The sequence below is a fragment of the Coenobita brevimanus genome, chromosome 99 (genome assembly GCF_032717465.1).
Source record: "Coenobita brevimanus isolate Jiangsu-jjx chromosome 99, ASM3271746v2, whole genome shotgun sequence".
NCBI classification, from domain to species: Eukaryota; Metazoa; Arthropoda; class Malacostraca; order Decapoda; family Coenobitidae; genus Coenobita; species Coenobita brevimanus.
In genome coordinates this window covers 4,135,155-4,158,613 of record NC_137052.1, presented here as the reverse complement: position 1 = coordinate 4,158,613, position 23,459 = coordinate 4,135,155, and the positions used below count along the sequence as shown (strand labels likewise).

The following is a 23,459-nucleotide window of genomic DNA, read 5'->3' as shown; positions in this document are numbered from 1 at the left end:
TGTTAAGAACAAGCACAAGATTGCTTACCCCAGTTTGGAAACCGCTATAAGACCAGTGCCGCACAACGATGAAGATCTTCCCATTCCAATACCACCAGAAGATAGTATCGCCAGTGGCGACAGTAAGTTTGAAGATGTAGCCAAAACTAAGTCAGATGATGCAGCTAAGGATGCAGAGTTTTTAGCTGACAATGAAGACACACCTGAAACAGCTCTCTCAAGGAGAGTTGAATGACTTAATTCGAGACTTGGAACTACCGAAGGACAAGGCTGAACTTTTGGCATCTTGTTTGCAAGAAAAATGTCTGCTCAAGAAAGATATTCAAGTAATATACTTCAGAAAATGAAATGAAGATCTTCATATTTTTTTGTTGATGGACCACTATGATTTTGCAGTGACACTGATGGATTATTCCGCTGCCTTTCACAGGAGCATGATCCTTCTCAATGGGATTTATTCACTGATTCATTGAAGAAATGCTTGAAGGCGGAATTGCTGCACAATGGGAATATGAAACCTTCTATGCCTTTAGGACATTCAGTGCACATGAAAGAGTGCTATGAAAACGTTGTGGCCCTTTTAGATGCCATAAAATATGAAGAATACAAATGGAAGTTGCGTGGAGACTTGAAAGTGATCAGTTTGCTGATGGGACTACAATCAGGCTTCACAAACACTCTTGTTTCTTATGCCTCTGAAGTAGCCGTGCAACTTCCAAGCACTAAGTGCAGTCAACATGGCCACCTACACAAATATGAATCAGGAACTTCGAATATCGCAAATGAGCCCCTGGCTGCTCCTGGAGGCATTCTTCTTCCTCTGCTTCATATAATGCTCGGCTTAATGAAGCAGTTTGTGAAGACACTGGGAAGAAGAAACACTGAAGCATTCGGATATGTCACAAAAAAATTCCCAGGCATCACTGAAGCTATGCTGAAAGAAGGAATATTCATCGACCCACAGATAAAGGAACTTCTGAGAGACCACAACTTCAGCACCTATCTGGCCGATGTGGAACTGGCTGCCTGGACCTCATTCACGAGAATATGTGAATACTTCCTGGGATGGATATGTGAAAATTTCCTGGGAAACAAGAGGTCACTGGATGATGATGATGGTGCCGAGAGACTTCTCAATTCATTTGCTGCTATGGGGTGTCAGATGTCGCTGAAAGTTTATTTTCTCCAATTGCACCTTGAAGATTTCGCGCAGAACCTGGAAGCCATCTCTGACAAACAGGGAGAATGCTTCCATCAAGATATCAGTCCAATGGAACATTGCTATCAAGGCTTCTGGAATGAAAGTATGCTCGCGGATTACTGTTGGATGTTGTGCAGGGACGAGCCTGGAACACAGCATCAAGGAAAGTCTACAGCTCGACAATTTTGCGCAGTTTGACCTTTGCAAAAGTGCACTGAAACTCACCCACTGTTATATGTTTTGCAGGAGAGTTTCCAGTTCTGTCGTGTCTATTTGGATCAAAATACAATGTACTGTATATAATATATGGACTATTTGGAGACAATGAATTTATACGAGTAATTGACATACTTTAAAAAACTTCAAAACCTCAAATATGCTAAGAAAAACTTCGTTTTTATAAGTAAGCATATGCGTCCAATGGTAAAATTCAACCAAAATGATAAAAGGTAGTTTCCATAAAAATGTGATGCGCTACGCTAAAATGGACTGCATACTCGTGATTGTCAAAAATAGGTCTAGAAATGTTATATTTTATACCTGATGAGAAAAAAGTTTGATTATGTAGACCTGTACCGGTATTTATTATAATTAGTGTACAGTATATGTGTCTGTGGCCAGCTGGGGTGATTCTGGATTCGCTAGTGATGATGACAAGGATGTGGTCAGAGACAAGGGTTTTGACCACTCTCCAGGATGTTGTAGGGGCAAGGTTTGCGGTGCAAAAGGTAATGTCTGTGGATGAAAGGAGGACGAGGGCTTGGTGTGGGATATGGGTTTGCTGATGGAGACTACTGAGGATGAAAAGATTATCTGTTTGGGACTGTAGTACCTGTACAGTAATACAGTACAGTATTGTATAATATACTGTACCATGACTTTTTATCAGAAAAACTCTATCTGGAGTTGTTTTTCCTATGTTTGGATAGTTATACAGTACAATATAAAATTTCTGTAAAGGTTATACTCCTGTAGTGGAGATGGGGGATAGTCACGATATATAGACGTCTATATATCGTGGGGGGTAGTATGGCATTATCCAAAAAAATACATAATCTCATGTGGCTTTGGCAAAATCATGACAGATAATTGGAATATTACTGTAGGAAGCACATACATGAAAAAATACAATATACATACTTGGAACACCTGATACAAGTCTCAGTGGTCGCAATACTCTGAAGGCTCGCAAAGCCTTCACATCGAACCCCGCCTCCCCACCCTTCCCCTGCATTAGGAAGTCCAGCACCCCGCTCACCAACCTGAAATATAATTAAACAATGAACCTGCCATACCTGAAAGTCTACAAAACCATGAATATATAATGAACTGCAGACTGCCAAAGTTATGCTGAGGAAACCATCCTTGAGCCTTATACCGTATTACATATACCTTATACAGTACAATAACAAAGTAACCTTATTCAATCCCTTCAATACAATGAACTATTTTCACTTTATTCAAGCTATCTCAGGTGATTTTATTCAACTTTGCCCTTACTAACCCCTTCATTAATAGGGTACTCTCAGAGTAGCCATTGGGCAGCTGCAAGGGGAAAATATGAAATTATGCCCTCCCTGTAAAACATGAAATACTGTAAAGCCTTTACACTTACAGTACAGAACACAAGATATCAGACATAACATGGCTTAACAAAATGATACACGGACACTCACCATCAAAATTTTTGAAAATTTGCTGCCTTGTAAAAAGCTGGTGCAGGGCATCTAGGTGCCAATAAGAGGGTAAGGTAGGTATTACTGTATTCTCATTTCAACCCATAACCAATCCATAATCTGAGAGTGTCCTATAGTTAGATCTCATCTGTATGACCATCTTTATATCTACGATACTTCCACCGAATATCAATAATAAGAGATAATGTTTTACGCTACTTGTCAGTCAGAACATCACATAATTTTGCTCTATCTGAGTTGCGGCCTGCCAACTCAGTTTTGCCATGGCCTGTTATGAATTCTCCCATTCCTACTCTTGTTTTTCGGGAATGTGATGCCAATGGCTAGGGAGAGGCTGGAATTTCTTTTGGTTAGGATTGTACTGCTCGGGGTCAAGGTCAGGTTAGGTTGGGTCAGGGCAGGTTAATGCTTAAAATGGCCTGTAATTAATTCATGGGTGAGGGGACACTTATCTCAAAAACTGGTATATCAAAAGAAGCTCATACAAAACATGGGAGGAAAATATAAAATTACTGCTGAATCAAGTATGGGCTGAAATGGGAAAATTACTGTGGGTATGTAATGGGGTGTATAACAGCCCGCGCTGCCTAGAGGCAGAGAAGATCTTCTCTTTGGCTCAGTGGTAACGTGCGCGCGTATCAAGCGCAAGGGCGCGAGATCGAATCTCGGCCAGGACTATGATTAATTTGTTAAGTTTCATTTCAGGTGTTACACTGGTTGGCAGCGGTGTGGGATATGAGGCGGGGCTTGGTTGGCAATTTGATGTTGGTCCTTGGTTAGCTGACAGCGTCCCTGCCCTTATCACGGGGAAGGGCTGTTTCGGTGTGGTCTGCAGCCTCCCCATGGTGGCCTCCGATGCTCACGCTACCTTGTGTGTTCGAAACTCACCAAATTAATCACCAAAGGGAGAAAAGAGGTGTGTAATGGGGTGTATAAAAGCCCGCGTTGCCTAATTGGAATGGGGAGATCCTCTCTTTGGCTCAGTGGTAACGTGCGCGCGTATCAAGCGCAAGGGCCCGGGATCGAATCTCGGCCAGGACTGTGATTAATCTGTTTAAGTTTCATTTCAGTTGTTACGGGTAAAATACAAGGTATCCCCTGGATAATGGGTGGAGGGAACTTAGACTTCTATATTCCTTTAGGGCTGAGATGTACAGTTGGCCAAGATGAAAGTGCAACCAAATATTCTGGTGTGTGGCGATATCTGGCAGCTGCTCCGTAGTAAACAATCGTATTTTTTTCAATGGATCACTCAGAACCTACAACCTTTCCAAGGATGCACATGATTGGCTAAAGCATTAAGTATCGGAACAAATGTTTCGACCCTTGTTTATTACAAAATATTAACTATGTGGCAGGAAGTAATGTATACAGATAATGCCTAAGTACTAAATAAGCAAGTTGCAGTTACAGTTATAGTATGAATAACATTTAGCAATGAGTACAGATTAACTTATGGTATTATGTTAGCATACAGAGTAGTGTTTCAGAGGTTAGTTTCGAATGATTTTGACTTTTGAAACAGCGGAACCTGTCCGAGGCACACTGTCTACTGTAGTTGGTGTTGGTATCTATCGAGATGCAAAATTTCCTTACGAAATGGGCTAATATGAGAGGTTAGGCAATTACACACTCTCAGGAATTCTTCAGTGTAATATATATGTGATATAAGATTGGCCATCACAATTCAGCGTCACTAGCAAAGCAAATTTTGTAAATCATTCATGCAAGTCTTATGATATTCCCTCAGTACGATGTCATTTATAATTAATTCACTTTGATTGCAGAAAATTAAAGAGAATAATTGTCTCCTCAGCTAAAGAAACTACCTTAACTATTCCCCCTGCTGTCATGATTCGTTCAAAGAGGAGGCTTTTTAATGTATTTGCGCAAACTTTGTGTGAAACAATATGTCACTACAGACGATGGCCGTTGCAAAATCCAAAATTATTCTACTCCACATTTATCGCTCCCCCGATGCTTCTTCGGATCCAAGAGTATTTGATTCCATATCCACACAATTGAGTAACCTTAACCTTGCCCTTAGCACCGAAATAACCATTTTGGGTGATTTTAACATACATAATGTTGAATGGTTATTGCATTCTGCCAGGACTGACGACACTGGTCTAGAGTGAACGCTGTTTGCAGAATCATTTAATCTCACCCAGCTGGTAAAGCAACCAACCAGAGTACCTGATAGTCCTGACCATAATGCCCATCTCTTGGATTTATTCTTGACAAATAATCCAGATCAATACAGGATAGAGGTACTGTCACCACCTGGATCCTCTGACCACAATCTCATCAAAGCCTCTTTAGTTAACCACCCCACACCTTCCCGTTCTGAACCTGTCAGGGTGACCCGATGGCACTTTGATAGGGCAAACTGGGATGGATTTAGAAATTATCTTGCTGACATTCCATAGCAGTCTTTCTTCTCTAGTGATCCCAATTCCACCCAGTCCCACATTTGCGACTTAATACTAGCTGGTATGGATTTATTCATACCAAGTCAACAGTTAAAAGATCGAACTCTCCAAAATGGTTTGATGGCAACTGTGCCAGAGCAACAGCCCAAAAGTCATTAGCATATAACTCTTACCTAAAATATAAAACATCTGGATCACTTTCTCAATTTAAAATTGCTAGAAATCATGCAAATGCTGTATTAAATCTTGCTAAATCAAACTTTCTTCAAAAGCAAGCATCAAAACTACTTAACAACCCTAATGACAACAGAGTATTCTGGTCAAAACTTAACTTTTTCAATAATAACTTTAACAAGTCATCTTCCATTCCCCCACTAAAATCTTCAGATGACAACATTACAAATGACCCGCGTGGGAAAGCAGATATTTTTGCCAGTACAATTGTCAGAAACTCTACCATAGACGATACCAGCCAGAATGTCCCAGTACTGGAACTTAACTCTCCCGAAACTGCCCCACTTAAAATACAGACAAGATACGTAAAATCTATCCTAGACAATTTACCTACCAACAAAGCTCCAGGCCCAGATAGAATTCCGCCAATTGTTTTGAAAAAGTGTTCCTCTGAACTTGCCTCTGTTCTAGCTAAATTATTCAGACTATGCATACGTACTTCTTTATTACCAAATTCATGGAAAGAAGCCAATATCCACCCAATTCCGAAGAAATGAAGTTCCTCTGACCCCTCTGATTACAGACCAATAGTTGTCACATCTTCTCTTGGTAAGGTATTTGAAACTTTAATGAGCACATTGTTAAACATCTTGAATCCAACAACTTAATTAGTGATAGACAATATGGTTTTCGCCACGAAAGATCCACCATTGACATACTCAATCTCCTAACTCATACCATCTATCAATCAATTGATCTACATGGAGAAACTCATGCAGTAGCTCTTGATATTTCTAAAGCTTTCGTCAGAGTATGGCACCGTTCCCTGCTGTCCAAACTTCCTTGCTATGGACTAACGTCTTTTGTTCCTTTGATTTCTTCATATCTTAGTGACAGGAAAATAAGAGTAAAAGTAGATGATGTATATTCCAATTTCCACTCAATTAACGCCGGCGTGCCGCAGGGGTCAGTTCTGGCGCCAACCCTATTCCTGGTTCATATTAATGATCTCTTATCTGTCACCCACAATCCCATCCATTCATACGCAGATGACTCACCACTACATAGTTCATTCACATTCAGACACCCATTTACAAAGTCTAATATCTCTACCTCTCAACTCAGTACAGCCATCCCCATAAATCAAGACCTATCAACGATCAGTGAATGGGTACAAAAAACCTTGTCTCTTTTAATGCTAGTCTATCTATCTATTTATCTATTGCCAGACGCCTCAATCCCGTTTGGGGTGGCCACAAACAAATCGCCTCCAAGTCGCCCTGTCCCCCGCCATTTCACTGCCCTGCTCCCAACTCACACCCCCCTCTCTCATATACCTCTCCACCCCATCCCTCCCATCTCATCCTCGGCCTCCCCCTCCCTCTTCCCCCCTCCACCTCACTCACATACACTCTCTTCGTCAGTCTTTCACCCTCCATCCTCTCCACATGGCCAAACCACCTCAGTGTGTTCCTCATAACGCTTCCTAGCACATCCACATCCACACCACAATGCTCCTTTATATCCTCATTCGTCAGCCTGTCTCTCCATGTGACTCCACAGGCTCCTCTTAAATAACTCATTTCCACTGCTCTCACTCTTGACTTGTGTCCTTCCAACAACGTCCAAGCTTCACTTCCATACGTTAAAGTTGGTATCACAATACTGTCATGTAGTAACTCTTTCACTTCCATGCTTCCCTGTTTCTTACCACTGCTTTCAAAGAACCAGCAACCTTTCTTCCCTGCTGTACCCTTTCAAGCACTTCACCCTCCAAACCTCCATCCTTACTCATCACACTACCCAAGTACTTAAACGTACTCACATTTTCCAATTCCTCACCATCCAACCTCGCTGTACATTCACTGACTTCACCTCTCTCAAAGACCATCACTTTACTCTTCCCTACATTCACCTTTAGATTCCGTTTCTTACACACACTTGCAAACTCATCCACCAAGCCTTGCAGCTCCCCTTCGTCTTCACTCAACAACACAGTATCATCTGCAAACAACAGTACAGGGAGTTTCCAAACACTATCCTCTCTCACCAGGGCCACTCCAACATCCACTACCCTACCTTGTACCTCTTTTATTACCCCATCCATGTACAGTCGGCCACAGGAAAAAGTATACACCTCTAGTCCCTTCTTGTAGGATTTTAATAAATAACACTGCCCTGAACAGCATCAACAACTGAACGGAGAAAGATTATCCTGAGCTGTTTCCCTTTCTATCTGATATAAAAACATCGGCCGAGAAAATGCTATACTTTTAGTGTTTATATTTCTCCCTTTGTATACTTTTTCCTGTGGCCGACTGTACAGATTGAACAACCATGGAGACATGGCACATCCCTGTTTCAACCCAACTTTCAAAGAGTAAAATTCACTTAGTTCACCATCCACACGCACTGCAGCCTTAGCATCATCGTACATACTCTTCACAGCATTCAACAATTTCCCATCTACTCCATATATTCTTAACACTTTCCACAATCCTTGTCTATCCACCCTGTCATATGCTTTCTCCAAATCCATGAAAGCCGCATACAACTTCTTTCCCTTCTCTAGAAACTTTTCCACTAAAGATCTAAGAATGAATCTCTGATCTACACAACCTCTTCCCTTCCTAAAGCCTCCCTGTTCTTCTCCAACTAATTTCTCTGTTCTTTCTCTAACTCTGTCAATAAGTATCCTACCATACACTTTTCCTATTATACTAAGAAGACAAATGCCCCTATGATTACCACACACTTCTTTTTCCCCTTTTCCTTTGTACAAGGGAATAATTATACCTGACTTCCAATCCTCCGGGACTCTACCTTCCTCCCAGGCTAATCTGCACATCTTCCACATCCATTCTACTACTATCTCTCCCCCATGCTTCAGCATTTCACCACACACTCCATCAAATCCTGGGGCTTTCCCCGATTTAACTTTCTTCAATGCTTCCACAACTTCTATCCTACTGATTTCTTCCTGTCTTCTCACCTCCCTCCTTCTCCCAGCCATTCCCCAGCCACTTATACTTGCATTACTTCTATCCTCTATGTTCAACAATTCCTTAAAGTGTTCTCTCCATGTGCTCACTTTTTCTCCCTTCTCCACTAGTAATCTACCATTTTTATCTTTCACTCCCCTGCTAACTTCACTTCCACCCTGTCTTACTCTTTTCACCTCTTTCCAGAACATTTTCTTACAGTCCCTCCACTTTACACTCAAATTCCTTCCAAATTCCTCATCCGATCTCTTCTTACTCTCTCTTACTAATCTTTTCACCTCTCTCTTTCTTTCTACATATAACTCTCTCTTCCGCCTCTCAACTTCTTCCACGCCCCTATTTCTCATCCATTCATTGTATGCTTTCTTCTTTTGTGCCACAGCCTGTCTCACCTCTTCAGTCCACCACGCTGTTCCTTGCACCCCCCTCTGTCTTCTCTTCCTTCCACACACCACATCACATGCTGCACATATTTCTTCTGTAAATATCCTACACACACCTTCCACATCTCCCATCTGCTCCAATTCATATTTGCCCAATCGTTCCTCCACTTCTCTCTTATACTCTGCCTTTTTCTCATCCTCTTGTAACCTTTCCACTCTCCTTGCAACTACTCCTTCCTCTCGTCTTTCCCTTCTTCTATTCCTCCATCTTACTTGAATCCTAATTCTGGCCACCACCAAGTAGTGGTCAGAAAGTCCACTCCCCCAACCTCTATAAGCTCTTGCATCCATTACACATCTTCGCATCCTTTCATCCACACACACATAATCAATCATTGCCTTCCTTTCATTCAGTTCACCACCCACCCTTCTCATCACTCGCCATGTATACCTGTGGATCATTTTATGCCTGAAGAGGGTATTGGCTATCACCAACCCCCTCCCAGCACAACACTACATAGTTCATTCACACTCAGACACCCATTTACAAAGTCTAATATCTCTACCTCTCAACTCAGTACAGCCATCTCCATAAATCAAGACCTATCTACGATCAGTGAATGGGGACAAAACAACCTTATCTCTTTTAATTCTAGTAAAACTAAATATATACAATTTACTAATGGACAGATATTGCCAGATTCGTACATTACCTTCAGTGCCACTAATATTCCCATCTCCAAAAGTACTGAAATTCTTGGCGTCTCACTTAACAATGACCTCAGCTGGACCTTTCATGTTAGATCACTTGCTAAAACCGCATCTAAGAAACTTGGATTATTGTACAGAGTCCGCAACTTCTTCGCTGATGAGCAGTTGGTCATGTGCGCTCTCAGCTTGAATATTGCTCACCCTTGTGGAATGGATGTGGAGAGGTTGCATTAAAACAACTAGATAAAATTCAAAACAAAGCTGTTAGAATTATTAACAACCCTGCCATTACAAATAAACTACCTCCCCTGCAAGTAAGAAGGAATGTTGCCTCCCTTGCATTATTTTACGGATATTTTTTTTTGGCAAATGCTCAGACGAAGTTGCGTCCATGTTGCCACCTCTCCATGCCTTCCCTCGTGCTACTCGGGTATCTGGTAGCGCTCATGACTGGAATGCCAATCAGCCATATTGCAGAACTTCTGCCTATCAGAATTCTTTCATTCCCCGAACTGCATCTCTCTGGAACTCGCTGCCCCAGAGTTGTTTCCCTCCTAATTTCAACCCACAGCTGTTCAAGTCTAACTGTTTCAGATATTTTATGAACAGAGGACACCAGTAATCTGGTGTATGGATTATTTTTTTTTTTTTCCTTCCTCCGTTCTATTAAAAAAAAAAAAAAAAGCTTGGTTTCGTGGCATATATAGCTCTTGCTTAATACTGCATTTCCTTGTCAGTAATTCTATCCTATGTGCAGTCGTGGTCATAAATAATCACCTTCCTCCAGTACCCCTTGCCTCAGGCTGCCTCCTTTTATGCGCCACAAGTCACAGTGGAGCAAGAGGGGCTGAGAGGGAGAGGCCAGAGAGAGAAGGGAAGGTGGGTGGGGGAACGTGTGATGGTGTTGGGGGGGGGAGTAGAGTGAGTGAGGGGAGGAAGGGAAGGTAGAGGAGCGAGAATGAATGCGAAGTGGTGGTCACAGTATTTGTCTATTTTCTTTCATTCAGGGCATGATATAAAGAGTTAATATTCGGTAGATAATGCTGCATTACATCTTGTATACCGGCGTCAGATAACAAGTTTTAGATTGGTGGTGATATCAAGGGCTGGGTTGTGAAAGAAATATACTGACGTGACAGATCAAATATTAGTGCGGAGCCAGATATTTGTGTTTATCCGTATATTTTGACTTCGGACGCAGAATGGAATCTGGATGGCTTTGACTTCCGTAATGTTTAATTACGAAACGTCCTTTACCCTTACATGTAATATTAATTTTGGAACTAAATATCATATGCAACCTTTGACATGGCTGTTGCCACAGTAAATATAATCATCCTCTAGAGATACACTTCCTCTATACAGTGACCATCATGTCAACTATTTTATGGCATGTCGTTATGAAAATGCTATTTAAGATAACTGTGCATAAAAGATAAATAAATTTTATGTCTGTGCACATGGGTGGATATAATTACGATAGCTCTCATAAAATGTTAATAGGAAAATAAAACAAAATCCTACCCAAACTCCCAAAATATATCTTTGTCAATGTTTACTGACACTGGCAAAGCCAAAGCAACAAGGAAAGCCTTAGTACCCTAAGTAGTCCAGTGGCCTCCTGCCTCAATAACTTATTGCAGTCTTCACAGCACTGAGGAAACAATGTTGTTGATGGTTCGCTGGTTTCGTCTGAACAGCTCCCGCTCGTCTGTGGCGTGCTGGAGGAGGCGGGCCAGCGTCCTCTCGTTCCCTGGCTCCCACGCATTGACAATCTAGACCCACACAGTATTGACGGCTCTGCACTAATGTTTGATCTGTCACGTCAGTATATTTCTCTCACGACCCAGCAATTGATATCACCACCTATGTCAACAACCCTGACACAGACAGAGGGCTGGTACTACAATCCCAGACTGATCATCTTTTCATACTAAACAGTCTAGACCAACATACCCATATCCCACACCAAGCCCTCTTCCTCCCATCATCTCCAGACATCACCTTCTGCTCCCCAAACCTCGCTCCCACTACATCATGGAGAGTGGTCAAAACCCTAGGTTCTGATCACCTCCCAATCATCATCACTACCAAAACCAGAATCACCCCAGCCGGCCACAAACACACATACACTAATTATAAGAGAGCCAACTGGGAGGCCTTTGTAACTGAAACAACAACATTTCGAAACACTAAACAGTACACCCATCACAAACATCAACACCGCTGTGCACACTTTCAATACAATCATACAAAACGCAGACAAAAGACACATCCCTAGAGGCAACAGAAAGAGAGAGAACCCCAACTTCACACCAGAAATTCAAGGCCTCATCAGACAACGAGACACACTGCGACACTCCCCAACACCCCACACACAAGACACCATACAACAAATACAAGAACTCAACACTCAGATAAACAGTAAAATATCAGAACAGCAAACACTAAACTGGAAAAATTACCTCCAAACACTTGACCACAAAACAAACATCAGCAAACTTTACAAAACACTAAACAGCATCACACTTTCCAACAGCAACACCACACAATCACATGCTGCCATCACAACAACAGACACCATACCCTCAAACAAACAACAAGCACACACTCTCATCAATCACTTTTCACAAGTCAGCCATCTAACCCCCCATCCGGAAGACCGACGTATCATCAGACGTAAGAGACAGTTCCCCACAGACCCAGACTAAGAACCTTTCACATACAACCAGACCAAGCACATCATTACCAACCTCAAGCACTCATCTGCCTGTGGACCAGACAACATAAGCAACATTCACCTTAAACACCTAGGACCACAAGGCATACAAGCACTCACCAACATATCAAACTACAGCTACTCACACAACATAATACCCAACATCTGGAAGCATGGCAATATCATCACTATCCCTATACCCAACAAAGACCCCACGTTACCCTCCTCACATCGCCCCATCACACTCCTCTGCACCCCCTCTAAAGTCACCGAACGACTGATACTACAACTAGTCACACCCCACATTCCCCTAGCCCAGTCACAACATGGCTTCAGGGCACTACACTCCACAAACACCCTTCTTACAGACCTTACACAGAGAGTTTTCGATGGCATAAATTCAGCTAGGCCACCACACAGAACACTCCTAGTCACACTAGACATTAGCAAAGCTTTTGATGCCATCCCCCGCCACAACCTCACAAACAAAATACTCAACACAAACCTGCACAATAACACAAAAAGATGGCTGGCAAACTACTTAGCAGGCAGATGTGCACACGTAACATTTGCCGGTCAGTCTTCTAACATCAGAAACTTCACAAACGGCGTCCCCCAAGGATCTGTTTTGTCCCCTACACTCTTTAATCTATACATGCACGACGTACCCACACCTCACACACCACAGATACACATAGCTTCCTATGCAGATGATATAACACTTACATGTACACACCAAAACGCAAACACAGCTGCACACATCATTCAACCTTACCTCAACACATTACACGAATGGTTCACCTCAAAAGGCTCAAAATGGCCCCAGCCAAATCTACAGTGACTCTTCTCACAAACTGGACAGCAGAACACAGTCACATCCCACACCTCACCATAAACAACACTCCCCTACCACACACACACACACACACACACACACACACACACACACACACACACACACACAATCCTTGGTGTAACATACAATACATCAATGTCATTTAAACAACACATTACAACAAACATTAAAAATAAAATAACACCAAGACTCAATGCTTTGAGGTCACTTGCCCATACAACATTCGGACACAACAAAGAAACCACCACCACTGTATACAAACAATACATACGTTCAGTGATGAATTATGCAAGCCCTGCCTGGGCTTCTAACCTGACCAAAACACACTACAACACTGCAGACCATACAGAACAAGGCCCTAAAAGTAATCACAGGCTGCACAGCTACTACACCCACAGACCACCTACATCAAGAAACCAAAGTCCTCAAAGTCAAGGATCACCTAGATATAAGAGGCACCCAGTTTCTTGCTGCAGCCTCCACAAACCCACAACATCGACTGCAGTACATGGTAGCACATCCACCCACACCAAGGAACATCAAAACAACACCCAGCACACGATTCCATACACAAATACTGTCATCTCTCCACCCTCGCCCACCTCAGACCAGCTTCCAGAAACATATCCACACTCAGATCACTCGCCGCTCCATTCAGTCACTTAAAGACAACACAAAGCTGCATGCACGGCCTCCTGACATCTACCCTTCTGAATCCTATCTTCCTCGTGAGGACAGGGTCCACCTGGACAGGCTGAGATGTGGGCACCATCCAGCCCTCTTAAGCTACCAGAAGAGGCTGGATGACTCCGTCGCTGATGCCTGTCCAGGAAGCAACACAGCACCCCATACTATTAAGTACATTATGGAAGACTGCATTGCACACAATCACCTATGCCAACAACACAACATACACTCTTTGAGAGCTCTGTGGGAAAGCCCGGTTTCGGCCATGGCCTTCCTAAGGGACTCGGGGCTGTTCGGCCAGACTGCCTAGGGAACAACTACTACTACTACTACCACCTATCTAAAGTTTGTTATCTGACGCCGCTATACAAAATGTAATGCAGCATTATCTACTGAATATTAACTCCTTTATCATGCCCTGAATGAATGAAAGTAGACAAATAATGTGACCACCACTTCGCTTTTCAGTCTCCCTCCCCTCCCTTCCCTCCCTCACGCCACCCACCTCCCCTTCTCTCCCTGGCCCCTCCCTCTCAGCTCCTCTTACTCCATTGTGTCTTGCCGCGCATAAAGGAGCCAGCCTCAGGCACGGGGTACCAGATGATAGGTGATTATTTATGCCCACGACTGTACTTCCAGATGATATACTGTATAAATCGCCTGGCAACATCTCCAGCTACGTTGATCATTTACGATATCATGGCATCCCTCCCACGTTTTTTTTTTTTTTTTTTTAATCGGGTGTATGGACAAAAGGGTAATTAAAAGTACATGCTTACCCCATAACGACAGTGAGCAAACTCTAAATATTCCCTACATTCCAAATATAAGTCCAGGGGTGATATTATAGTATTCATTGAAATTACACACACACACACACACACACACACACACACACACACACACACACACACACTAAACACCCCCCCACACACACACACAAAACACACACTCACCCCCCAACACACACACACACACACACACACACACAAAACACCCACTCACCCCCCAACACACACACACACACACACACACACAATTACAAAAGAAAGTGATGGAAAAATAAAAACACTTACCCAATAACGACGATGAGAAAATCTAAAGAATTCCATACGCTCCGGATGTAGGCCCCAGGGTGGAGCATGAATCCGTACGCTATAATTTTCATAAAGCACTCGAGGGTAAAGATCACCATAAAGATGATCTCGATTTGTTCCTGGAAAGAGAGAGAGAGAGAGAGAGAGAGAGAGAGAGAGAGAGAGAGAGAGAGAGAGAGAGAGAAATTAATCAGGATGTCTTCAGTAACAAGGACTTTATCTTCTATACATTACTACAGGCTGGTCCGTTAATATCGCTCCTATTCCACTTAACAGGACGACTTCTTTTGTGTTGTGGCGCAGCTCAGTACGTGTGTTGGTGTCCACCCTGCATCATTTATTCATTTCTTCTACCCACTGCCACACCTACGCACACATCAACAAACTGAGCCGTCCCCACAACACACACGATAGGCCAGGTTTGTTTGTACTGGAGCGCTGTTGACGGACCACCCTGTATATGTATTTCTTCTAGCTAACGTCACAAATTCAGCTTAACACCTTCAATCCTATGACGTAGTTTACATTTTACACAGGCTACCACCAGACCTATTACTGAAATAAAGGAAGGATCTCTAACAGTGAGGAGGCCAATGAAGGCTCCATATAACCCCTCCAGTTCAGAAAAAAAAAAAAAAAAGTAAAATCATCAGGATGTATCAAGAACCAATTAATAATTAACACTATATCTCCTTTATTCTAACCTGGCCTATAACTACTACCTTTCCACAATGACTGCTCAACTGCAGTAATAAATGAACACCAGAATACTATGTTCGTCACGAAGAAGTGCTATGAAAACAATGTAGGACCATAGCACTGACCTTTTCTTTCACTCAGGTACGTGGAATTAGCTCTAAAAGGACATTCTGGGCCAAGTTAAGATAAAACGGATATAGTGCCTTTACCTTAGCCTGGCCCAGATTTTCGTCCTTTTGCGGATAATTTAAGGTGGTTATATGGTATACTAAGACAAAGCTTTGGCTCTACATCTCTTCCACAGCAGTTACTCGTGACTAATATCATATTCCAGTATTAACCTCTTATCGCAACTCATGAAGGGATGGGATTTATAGGCCAAGTTTGAGTAAAAAGGGAATAAATTTAATGCACCCAGTTCGTAAATCTTCACGGAACCTGAAAATATTTGAAAAAAAAATAAAAATAATAAATAAAAAAACGTCATTTGTGAAGTGGTGCTATATACCCAAATTAATGTATTCTATATGGCACGGGAGGCTTCGTCGCAAGCTTTCCTTGGCGATTTATTGTTCATAATACACATGATCATTGTCCTGTATGTTATTTATAAAGGCTTAATATTGTGCGCATCAAAAACATACGAAAGTTAATGAAGTGTAATGTGCAGAATAAATCGGCAATGAAGACATGTTCCGAAATCTCCAAAACCACTTACAATATGGTCCCATAAAAAAAAAAAAAAAAAAAAGTTACTCTTCCTGTAAAATGTAGGGGTCCGAGGCACAACACTAAACTCTGAGTCTGGTGACGCCCTTTTCTAGAATACTGTTGCTGTCTCTGGGTAGGCCTATTATTGGTAAATGAATTAATGAAAGACGTATATAATCCCTCCACTCGTCTGTAGGTAGCGAGAATCAGTGTTAAAAATAGGTCATCTAACTGAAGGGGGTTAACGGTGGGTAACTGACCTAGAGGAATCAGCCCTGTTCGAAACCGGTGCACCCAGTTTCACGCCAGAAATAAATAAGTACAGTACATAAATAAACTAAAATAAATAAATGTCAGGCTTACAATACCATGTACTTGATTTTTATATTATTTATCTGCTGTTAGTGCACCTGCGTTGTATTTATTCACTCTAACACCTTAAGATATTGTTGGACTGAGAGAAAAACTAGTAATTAAATGCTTGAGAGAGAGAGAGAGAGAGAGAGAGAGAGAGAGGGGGGGGGGAACTGAGGACGGGCACACCTAACATATTCCACCTTTAAAAATACAAAGAAACAAAACAAAAGGTAACTTACTAGATGATTGTTGGTGGAATTGGAGTCTGAATTTGGGTATGGCGTGTAGACGGCCAAGGCGACGCAGTTGGCAAAGATGGTGAGCAGGATAAACCACTCGAAGGGTCTGAGGGGCGAAAGGTTAAGGAAGGAGAGTTGTTTGGGCAAATGTGAATGCGGCAGAGAGAGAATATAACACTCCTGAAAGGGGAAAACCAGGAGGGCGCAGGTCCAGGAGGACGACGACGAGCGAACTTAACGCAGGCCATAGTGTAAGACGAAACCGTGCACAACATCGAGTGGCCTACTAGATGTTGTTATGGTGGTGTCATTACATCACGACCACCATCATCACCACCTCCACGGTTGGTTACCCAGTAGGCGTCATGTGGCATTACCAACACCACCAACGCGCTAACACATCACATTACCGACTAACTTTACCACACATATCAACATAAATCATACATTACCAATATATCATCACACTAATACTTCATCACACATTACCAATACATCACCACACTTATTTTAATTACCAACACACATCATCACCCATACACCAACACACACCACGCATTACCAACGCATCATCATCTCTTATAGTTACCAACACACCTCATCACACCTATCAACACACAGCATCACACTTTTTATACAACACGTCATAATCACACTGTAACTGTCAAACAAGTTTATTAAGCATTAGGAAAGGTTCTCGTTGGGAAGAGGAGAAAGAAGCTTAATTATGGCGTGGCAAAAATTAAGAATAATGGATTGTCCAGTCGTGACAAGATAATGATGGTGGTGATAGTGATGAATGTGATGGTGATGGTAGTAAAGCTAATGATGATGAGGAGGACAGTAGTAGTGGTGGTGATGCCTCGTGCTGATGATGATGATGACCATTATGATGAGTATAAAGAAAAACGACCAAGAAAATATGTATGAATATTAAACTGCCGATTTATTTCACAACAGAGCACTACAGCCATGATTAGCTCTCTCTCTCTCTCTCTCTCTCTCTCTCTCTCTCCAGTTGGAACAATGTATCCTGAGCTACATAAACTCGTCAGGAGAGCCAAAACAGAAAGCACTGGGTGTCCCATTCACAACGTTCCCCAAGCGTTGTGGGGTCTGCTCAGTCTGCTGGTGTGGGTGTGAATATGGTAGTGGGCGTGGGTTATTCGCACCTTTTGAATTGTACCAAGGCAGAGTAGAGAGGGACAGTGCTGACTGGGTTGTCCCACACACACACACACACACACACACACACACACACACACCGCTCGCTGGTGCAGTGGTAACGTTCTCGCTTGCCAACTGGTGAACGGGAGTTCGCGCCTCGCTCAGGTTGCGAAAAGTTTCACTGACGAAGTGGGTGGTTACTGTCCCCCTCGAGCAAGGGGACGGGTGTGTGCGTGTGTGAAGGTCACAGCCTTGCCCTTAGATCGGACTATATGAGCTCTCAGCTCCCTTCCGGGAGGGTAAAAGCTGACGATCACGACCATCAAGTGATCCTGACCGACCCGGTGAATTACACACACACACACACACACACACACACACACACACACACACAGAAAATCAACAATGTAACCCGACGGAGTATAGGAGGAGTGTTATATATGGACTACCCTATATATCTGTATAATGTCTTAAAGCTGAAGATGATTAAGTATGGCGGCATTTTATCATTGTATTTTAAGGGTGAGGTGGATACGTCACATAGATGAGTGTGATGTTGTGTGCAGAATAAGTCTCTGACCTAAAATAAGAAAAAAAGTATGACTCTTACTTTCAAAAACAGCTCGGGAATAGCAAAAGAACGAACTAAAATGAGATGGTATATTATATAAAAGAACTGATTGATTTTTATTTATTTATTTTTTTGGGGGGATACTGACCACAAAATGATATTTGTTTATATTACAGACACTGAAAAATGAACACATACACACACACACACACTCTTTCTGTCTATATTTTCATCTAGCTACCTGTCAATTAAGGTCTACCTACTTATCCTTCGTTCTCATCACTTTCCATCCTTTTCTATTTTCATCACGCTTATTCGTCAAAATCTTCCCACCTCTCTCTCTCTCTCTCTCTCTCTCTCTCTCTCCTAAAGGCCTTGCCGTGCTTTGCTGAAGGAACTATGATCTTTAATGTTAGTTGGAGAGGCGCTGTGTGTGTGTGTGTGTGTGTGTGTGTGTGTGTGTGTGTGTGTGTGTGTGTGTGTGTGTGTGTGTGTGTGTGTGTGTGTGTGTGTGTGTGTGTGTGTGTGTGTGTGTGTGTGTGTGTGTGTGTGTGTGTGTGTGTGTGTGTGTGTGTGTGTGTGTGTGTGTGTGTGTGTGTGGTGACAAATTCAAGGGCGCATGTATTCGTTTTGGAGAGAGAGAGAGAGAGAGACTGGTTACCATGGAGATGGTCTCTGTTGATACGCTCCCTGCTATTTAGGTTTGAGTGTACGAGCATACCTCTCTCTCTCTCTCTCTCTCTCTCTCTCTCTCTCTCTCAAAAACCACTTTTATTTTAACTGCCACTGCCTCTCACTCGATCTCACTTTCACTGTTTCTTCTTCAATGTCTCATACAGCTCTCTCTCTCTCTCTCTCTCTCTCTCTCTCTCTCTCCCACAAAATTTATGCCTCTCGTTTTATTTCCTCTCCTCCCCCATTCTCTGTTTCTTCCCAATAGTTATATCTTTCACTTCCATACAGCTTCATCTCTCTCTCTCTCCTCCCCACCGCATCACACAAATCACACCAACGCAATAACTACCAACCAAATCACCGTCGTTCACCACCACCTGTATGCAAACGCCACAATTACTTCTCTATTAACAAAATTCATGGCATAATTAGAGCTATTCATTTACGTTTGTGGATATTTCTGCATAGTCTATACAAAGCTTTACGTGAAATATACTACGTGCAGTAATGGTTTGAAGCTGAGTATTAGGTTTCATAAAAACTACAACAATATAATAATAATTAAGAAAATAATAATATCACCATCAAGATTACTACCACCACCACTACCATCATCACTATCATCATCATCATCATCTTGAGAGAAGTACTTACATATACATATACACATATACATGTTACATATTGTACATACACACTAAATAAAATCTGTTGCAAATAAGTGTAAGGAATGTAAGTGACACCAATATAACACTGGTGTTAGTGGCTGATATGTACAAAAGGATACTTCCATTCTACCACGTCGATGCACACCTTCCTGAGGGGGTTCTTGAGGCCCAGGCAGAAGAGTGCTCGAGCCGGCCGGTTCTCTGGGGCCTTGCCCACGGGCCGGCGGGGCGGCGGCCGCCTTCGCTGTGGGAGCAAGGGGCGGCCAACGGGGCAAGGAGGTATGTATGAGGGGGAAGGGATAGGCAAAGGGGTAAGTAAGAGAGGGAAGGGATAGGAAAGGTGGTAGGTAAGAAAGGGAAGGGATAGGGAAGGTGGTAGGTACGAAAGGGAAGAGATAGGCAAGGGGTGGGTAAGAGAGGGAAGGGATAGGCAAGGGGGGTGGGTAAGAGAGGGAAGGGATAGGGAAGGGGTAGGCAAGGGTAGAGAGAAATGGCGAGGGGTGGGAGAAGGAGTAGGGATGGGAGGAAGATGCCAAGGAGAAAAAAAAAAAAAAGGGGAATAATGGGGGAAAATGGGAAGACATCAGAGAAGGAACAGACGGCATGGAAGGAATAAAGGAGAAAATGGAGGAGAGTAGCCAAGAAGGTAGTTGACAGGGCAGAAGATAAGAAGACAGCGAGGAGGATATGGTAAAATAAGGTAAAGGATAGGGTAGAGGAAAGGGAAGGGGTTAAGGTACGAGTTAAGGCAGAGGTTAAGGTAAATGATAAGGTGGAAGACAAGGTAAAATGATAATGCAGATGATAAGGCATTGGATAAGGTAGAGGATATGGTACAGAACAGGGCAACATTAAGGGAAACAAGGAGTGTAAGGTAAGGGAAAAAGGGGAAAGGAAGGGGAAACAAAAGAGAAAATTAATACATCTTCAACTGAATTCTCGCCGTAAAAAAAATCTCTCTATCTTTAATTCTCACCTAGAAAGCGATTTCTGTTTTTAATCCTCACCTTGAAAGCTATCTCGACCTGCCTTTACTTCTCAACTTAAAAGCTATCTCTAACTGTCTTTAGTTCTCACATTAATAGCTATCTCTACCTATCATTAATTCTCATTTTAAAGGCTATCTCTACCTGTATTTAATTACGCGATATTACAGCTGTGGGGCAAAATAGGATCTGCTACTTAAAATAATTATACTGTACTGCATTATGAGGAAGGCAGCTAGAACTTTCATCATCATCACCATCATCAGAAACTACACTTCCTTCCAAACCTCCTCCTTCATCAATTCATTTTGCATGAATCATATACATCATGAAGTCTTGCAGCTTTAATATACTTGATTAATACGTCATAATGGCCATTAATAACCCCAAGTGTGATGGCTTTTGAACGTTACTAAATCAGAAGTCTGAATCTTCTCTCGGCAGAAGTGAAAGTCACCCCACTGAATCCAGTGACCTTTCCCCCTTCTCCCCACCTCCAAACGATTTTATTCAGCTGAAAATGGACTGATTATGTATACTCAGCTTTTAATAACCCTCTGCCGTGGCAAGGTTTACAGGCCTCACCAGATTCATCTACCTGTCTGTAGCCAGACGCCTTAATCCCGTAAGGGGTGGCCACAAACAAAAAGCCTCCATGTCGCCCTGTCCCCTGCCTTTTCGCTGCCCTCCCCCCCAACTTATACCAGATTCATGAAGTTAAAAAATGAAGTATGAAAAGTATAACTCGTTTTTTTTATTATTATTAATATTGACAAAGAATTGAGTGATAAGCACTATCACTTCCTGTAACCCGGAAAATCACTATGTTGGGTGGTAACCATAAATACGTTGCTCATAAATGGTGGTCTATTGAGCTGAAGCACTCCAACCATATGCGACTCTTACAGTTCAAAGTCCGGGGGATGGCTGGGTTTTCTGCTCACAAAATTCCTCTCAGGGACGAGCGACTGGTCACCCCTGTCTCAAACTTCTTGTACCACTACAGTACACTCCTCATGGGGCTACAGAAGACTGGATGATAAATGGATGAATGTATTGATGAAGTCCTGACGCCAACCCTCATAAAATTTTTTTCTTTACTATCACTGAATGCTGTAAAAATCAGACTATACTTGAAGGGCGAATTTTTATCTAGGATTTCTTAACTCTTGCAGTAAGATAAGGTCCTGTTAATTTAATCTTGTTACCGGACCAGAGATTTTATTCAGATCAGGAGAGATTTTATGTAGTGGGAAGATTAATGAGAAATGCTTCGACCACTACAGTTTGAAAAAAGTCTCCCCTAAACAAAATTAAACCACATGGCCTGAGCAAAAAAAAGTACATAAAAAATAATAACTGTAGGAAAAAAAAAAAAAAACAGTCTTATGTGACGATACAGGTGGCTAAAAAATTTTAACTACACATCAACTACAACATCAATGGAGAGCTAACATATACACACACACACACACAAACATCAATACACCCTGTTAAGCTAATACGTCAATAATAACACAGGCATTTTAGGATCGCATTCTTGGTGGCACAGAAACCTCCTAGCTCCTCTTCCTCACCGATTTATTTTTGCATACGGATGAAAAATATTTCCTTGTATGTTATTTATGTTACTTGCGTAAACTATGTTAAATTACCGTGATTTTTCTCTGTTGTTGTGAGAACCTGTGTGGCAAAATACCATCATACGCTAGTGAAGTATTGAAAAAGCTTCGTCACAAAAATACAACAGGGGAGAATACATCGGTTCTCGTTGTTTTATTTCCCTTAAACGAAGCCCGAATATTGAAAAACTGACACTAATATATTTCTTTTCGTTGTTTTTAATGAAACTGCTACAAAACTGACTTAATTCTTGCTTCCTGAAATGTTCGATTTATAATGTAGTTTTAGCCAAGCACTTATTTTGTTTGAGTCAGTCTATATTTTGGTGGAAATGTAATGATGATGTATTAAATTATTCTAATATACAGCAGCCATCCGAGCTCAGAGACAGTTCCCGTTTCATGATTTGATACGACTTATCTCAAAGTGGTGGAGCGCATTTTCCTAAAAGGGGGGGGGGGAGTCATATCAAATCTTGGAACGGGGACTGTCTCTCAGCTCAGATGGCTTATGTAGAATAATTTAATACATCATCATTAAATTTCCATCAAAACAGAGACTGACACACATAAAACAAGTGTTTGACTAAAACTACAGTATAAATGGAACATATCAGGAGGCAAGAATTAACTCAGCTTTGTAGCAGCTTCATTACAAACGACGAAAAGAAATACATAAGAGCCTGCTTTTCAAAATCCGAGCTTCATTTTCTGGGAAATAAAACAACGACAGCAATGTATTTTCCCGTGTTATAATTTTGTTACGATGCTTTTTCAATACATCACTAGTGTATGATGGTATTCT

The 23,459-nt window shown here is 42.0% G+C and overlaps 1 protein-coding gene across 1 annotated transcript in view; it reads right to left on the bottom strand.

Annotated features, from left to right (window-relative positions):
• The window catches only part of LOC145414371 (muscle calcium channel subunit alpha-1-like), a 1,622,725-nt gene that overhangs the window by 1,389,311 nt on the left and 209,955 nt on the right, over window positions 1-23,459 (bottom strand). The window contains exons 3-6 of the mRNA XM_080283905.1: window positions 20,166-20,290; window positions 16,966-17,071; window positions 14,939-15,078; window positions 2,342-2,463 (exon numbers count right to left, since the gene is read on the bottom strand). Coding sequence (XP_080140031.1) covers window positions 2,342-2,463; window positions 14,939-15,078; window positions 16,966-17,071; window positions 20,166-20,290 — 493 coding nt within the window. The remainder of the gene's footprint in view (window positions 1-2,341; window positions 2,464-14,938; window positions 15,079-16,965; window positions 17,072-20,165; window positions 20,291-23,459) is intronic.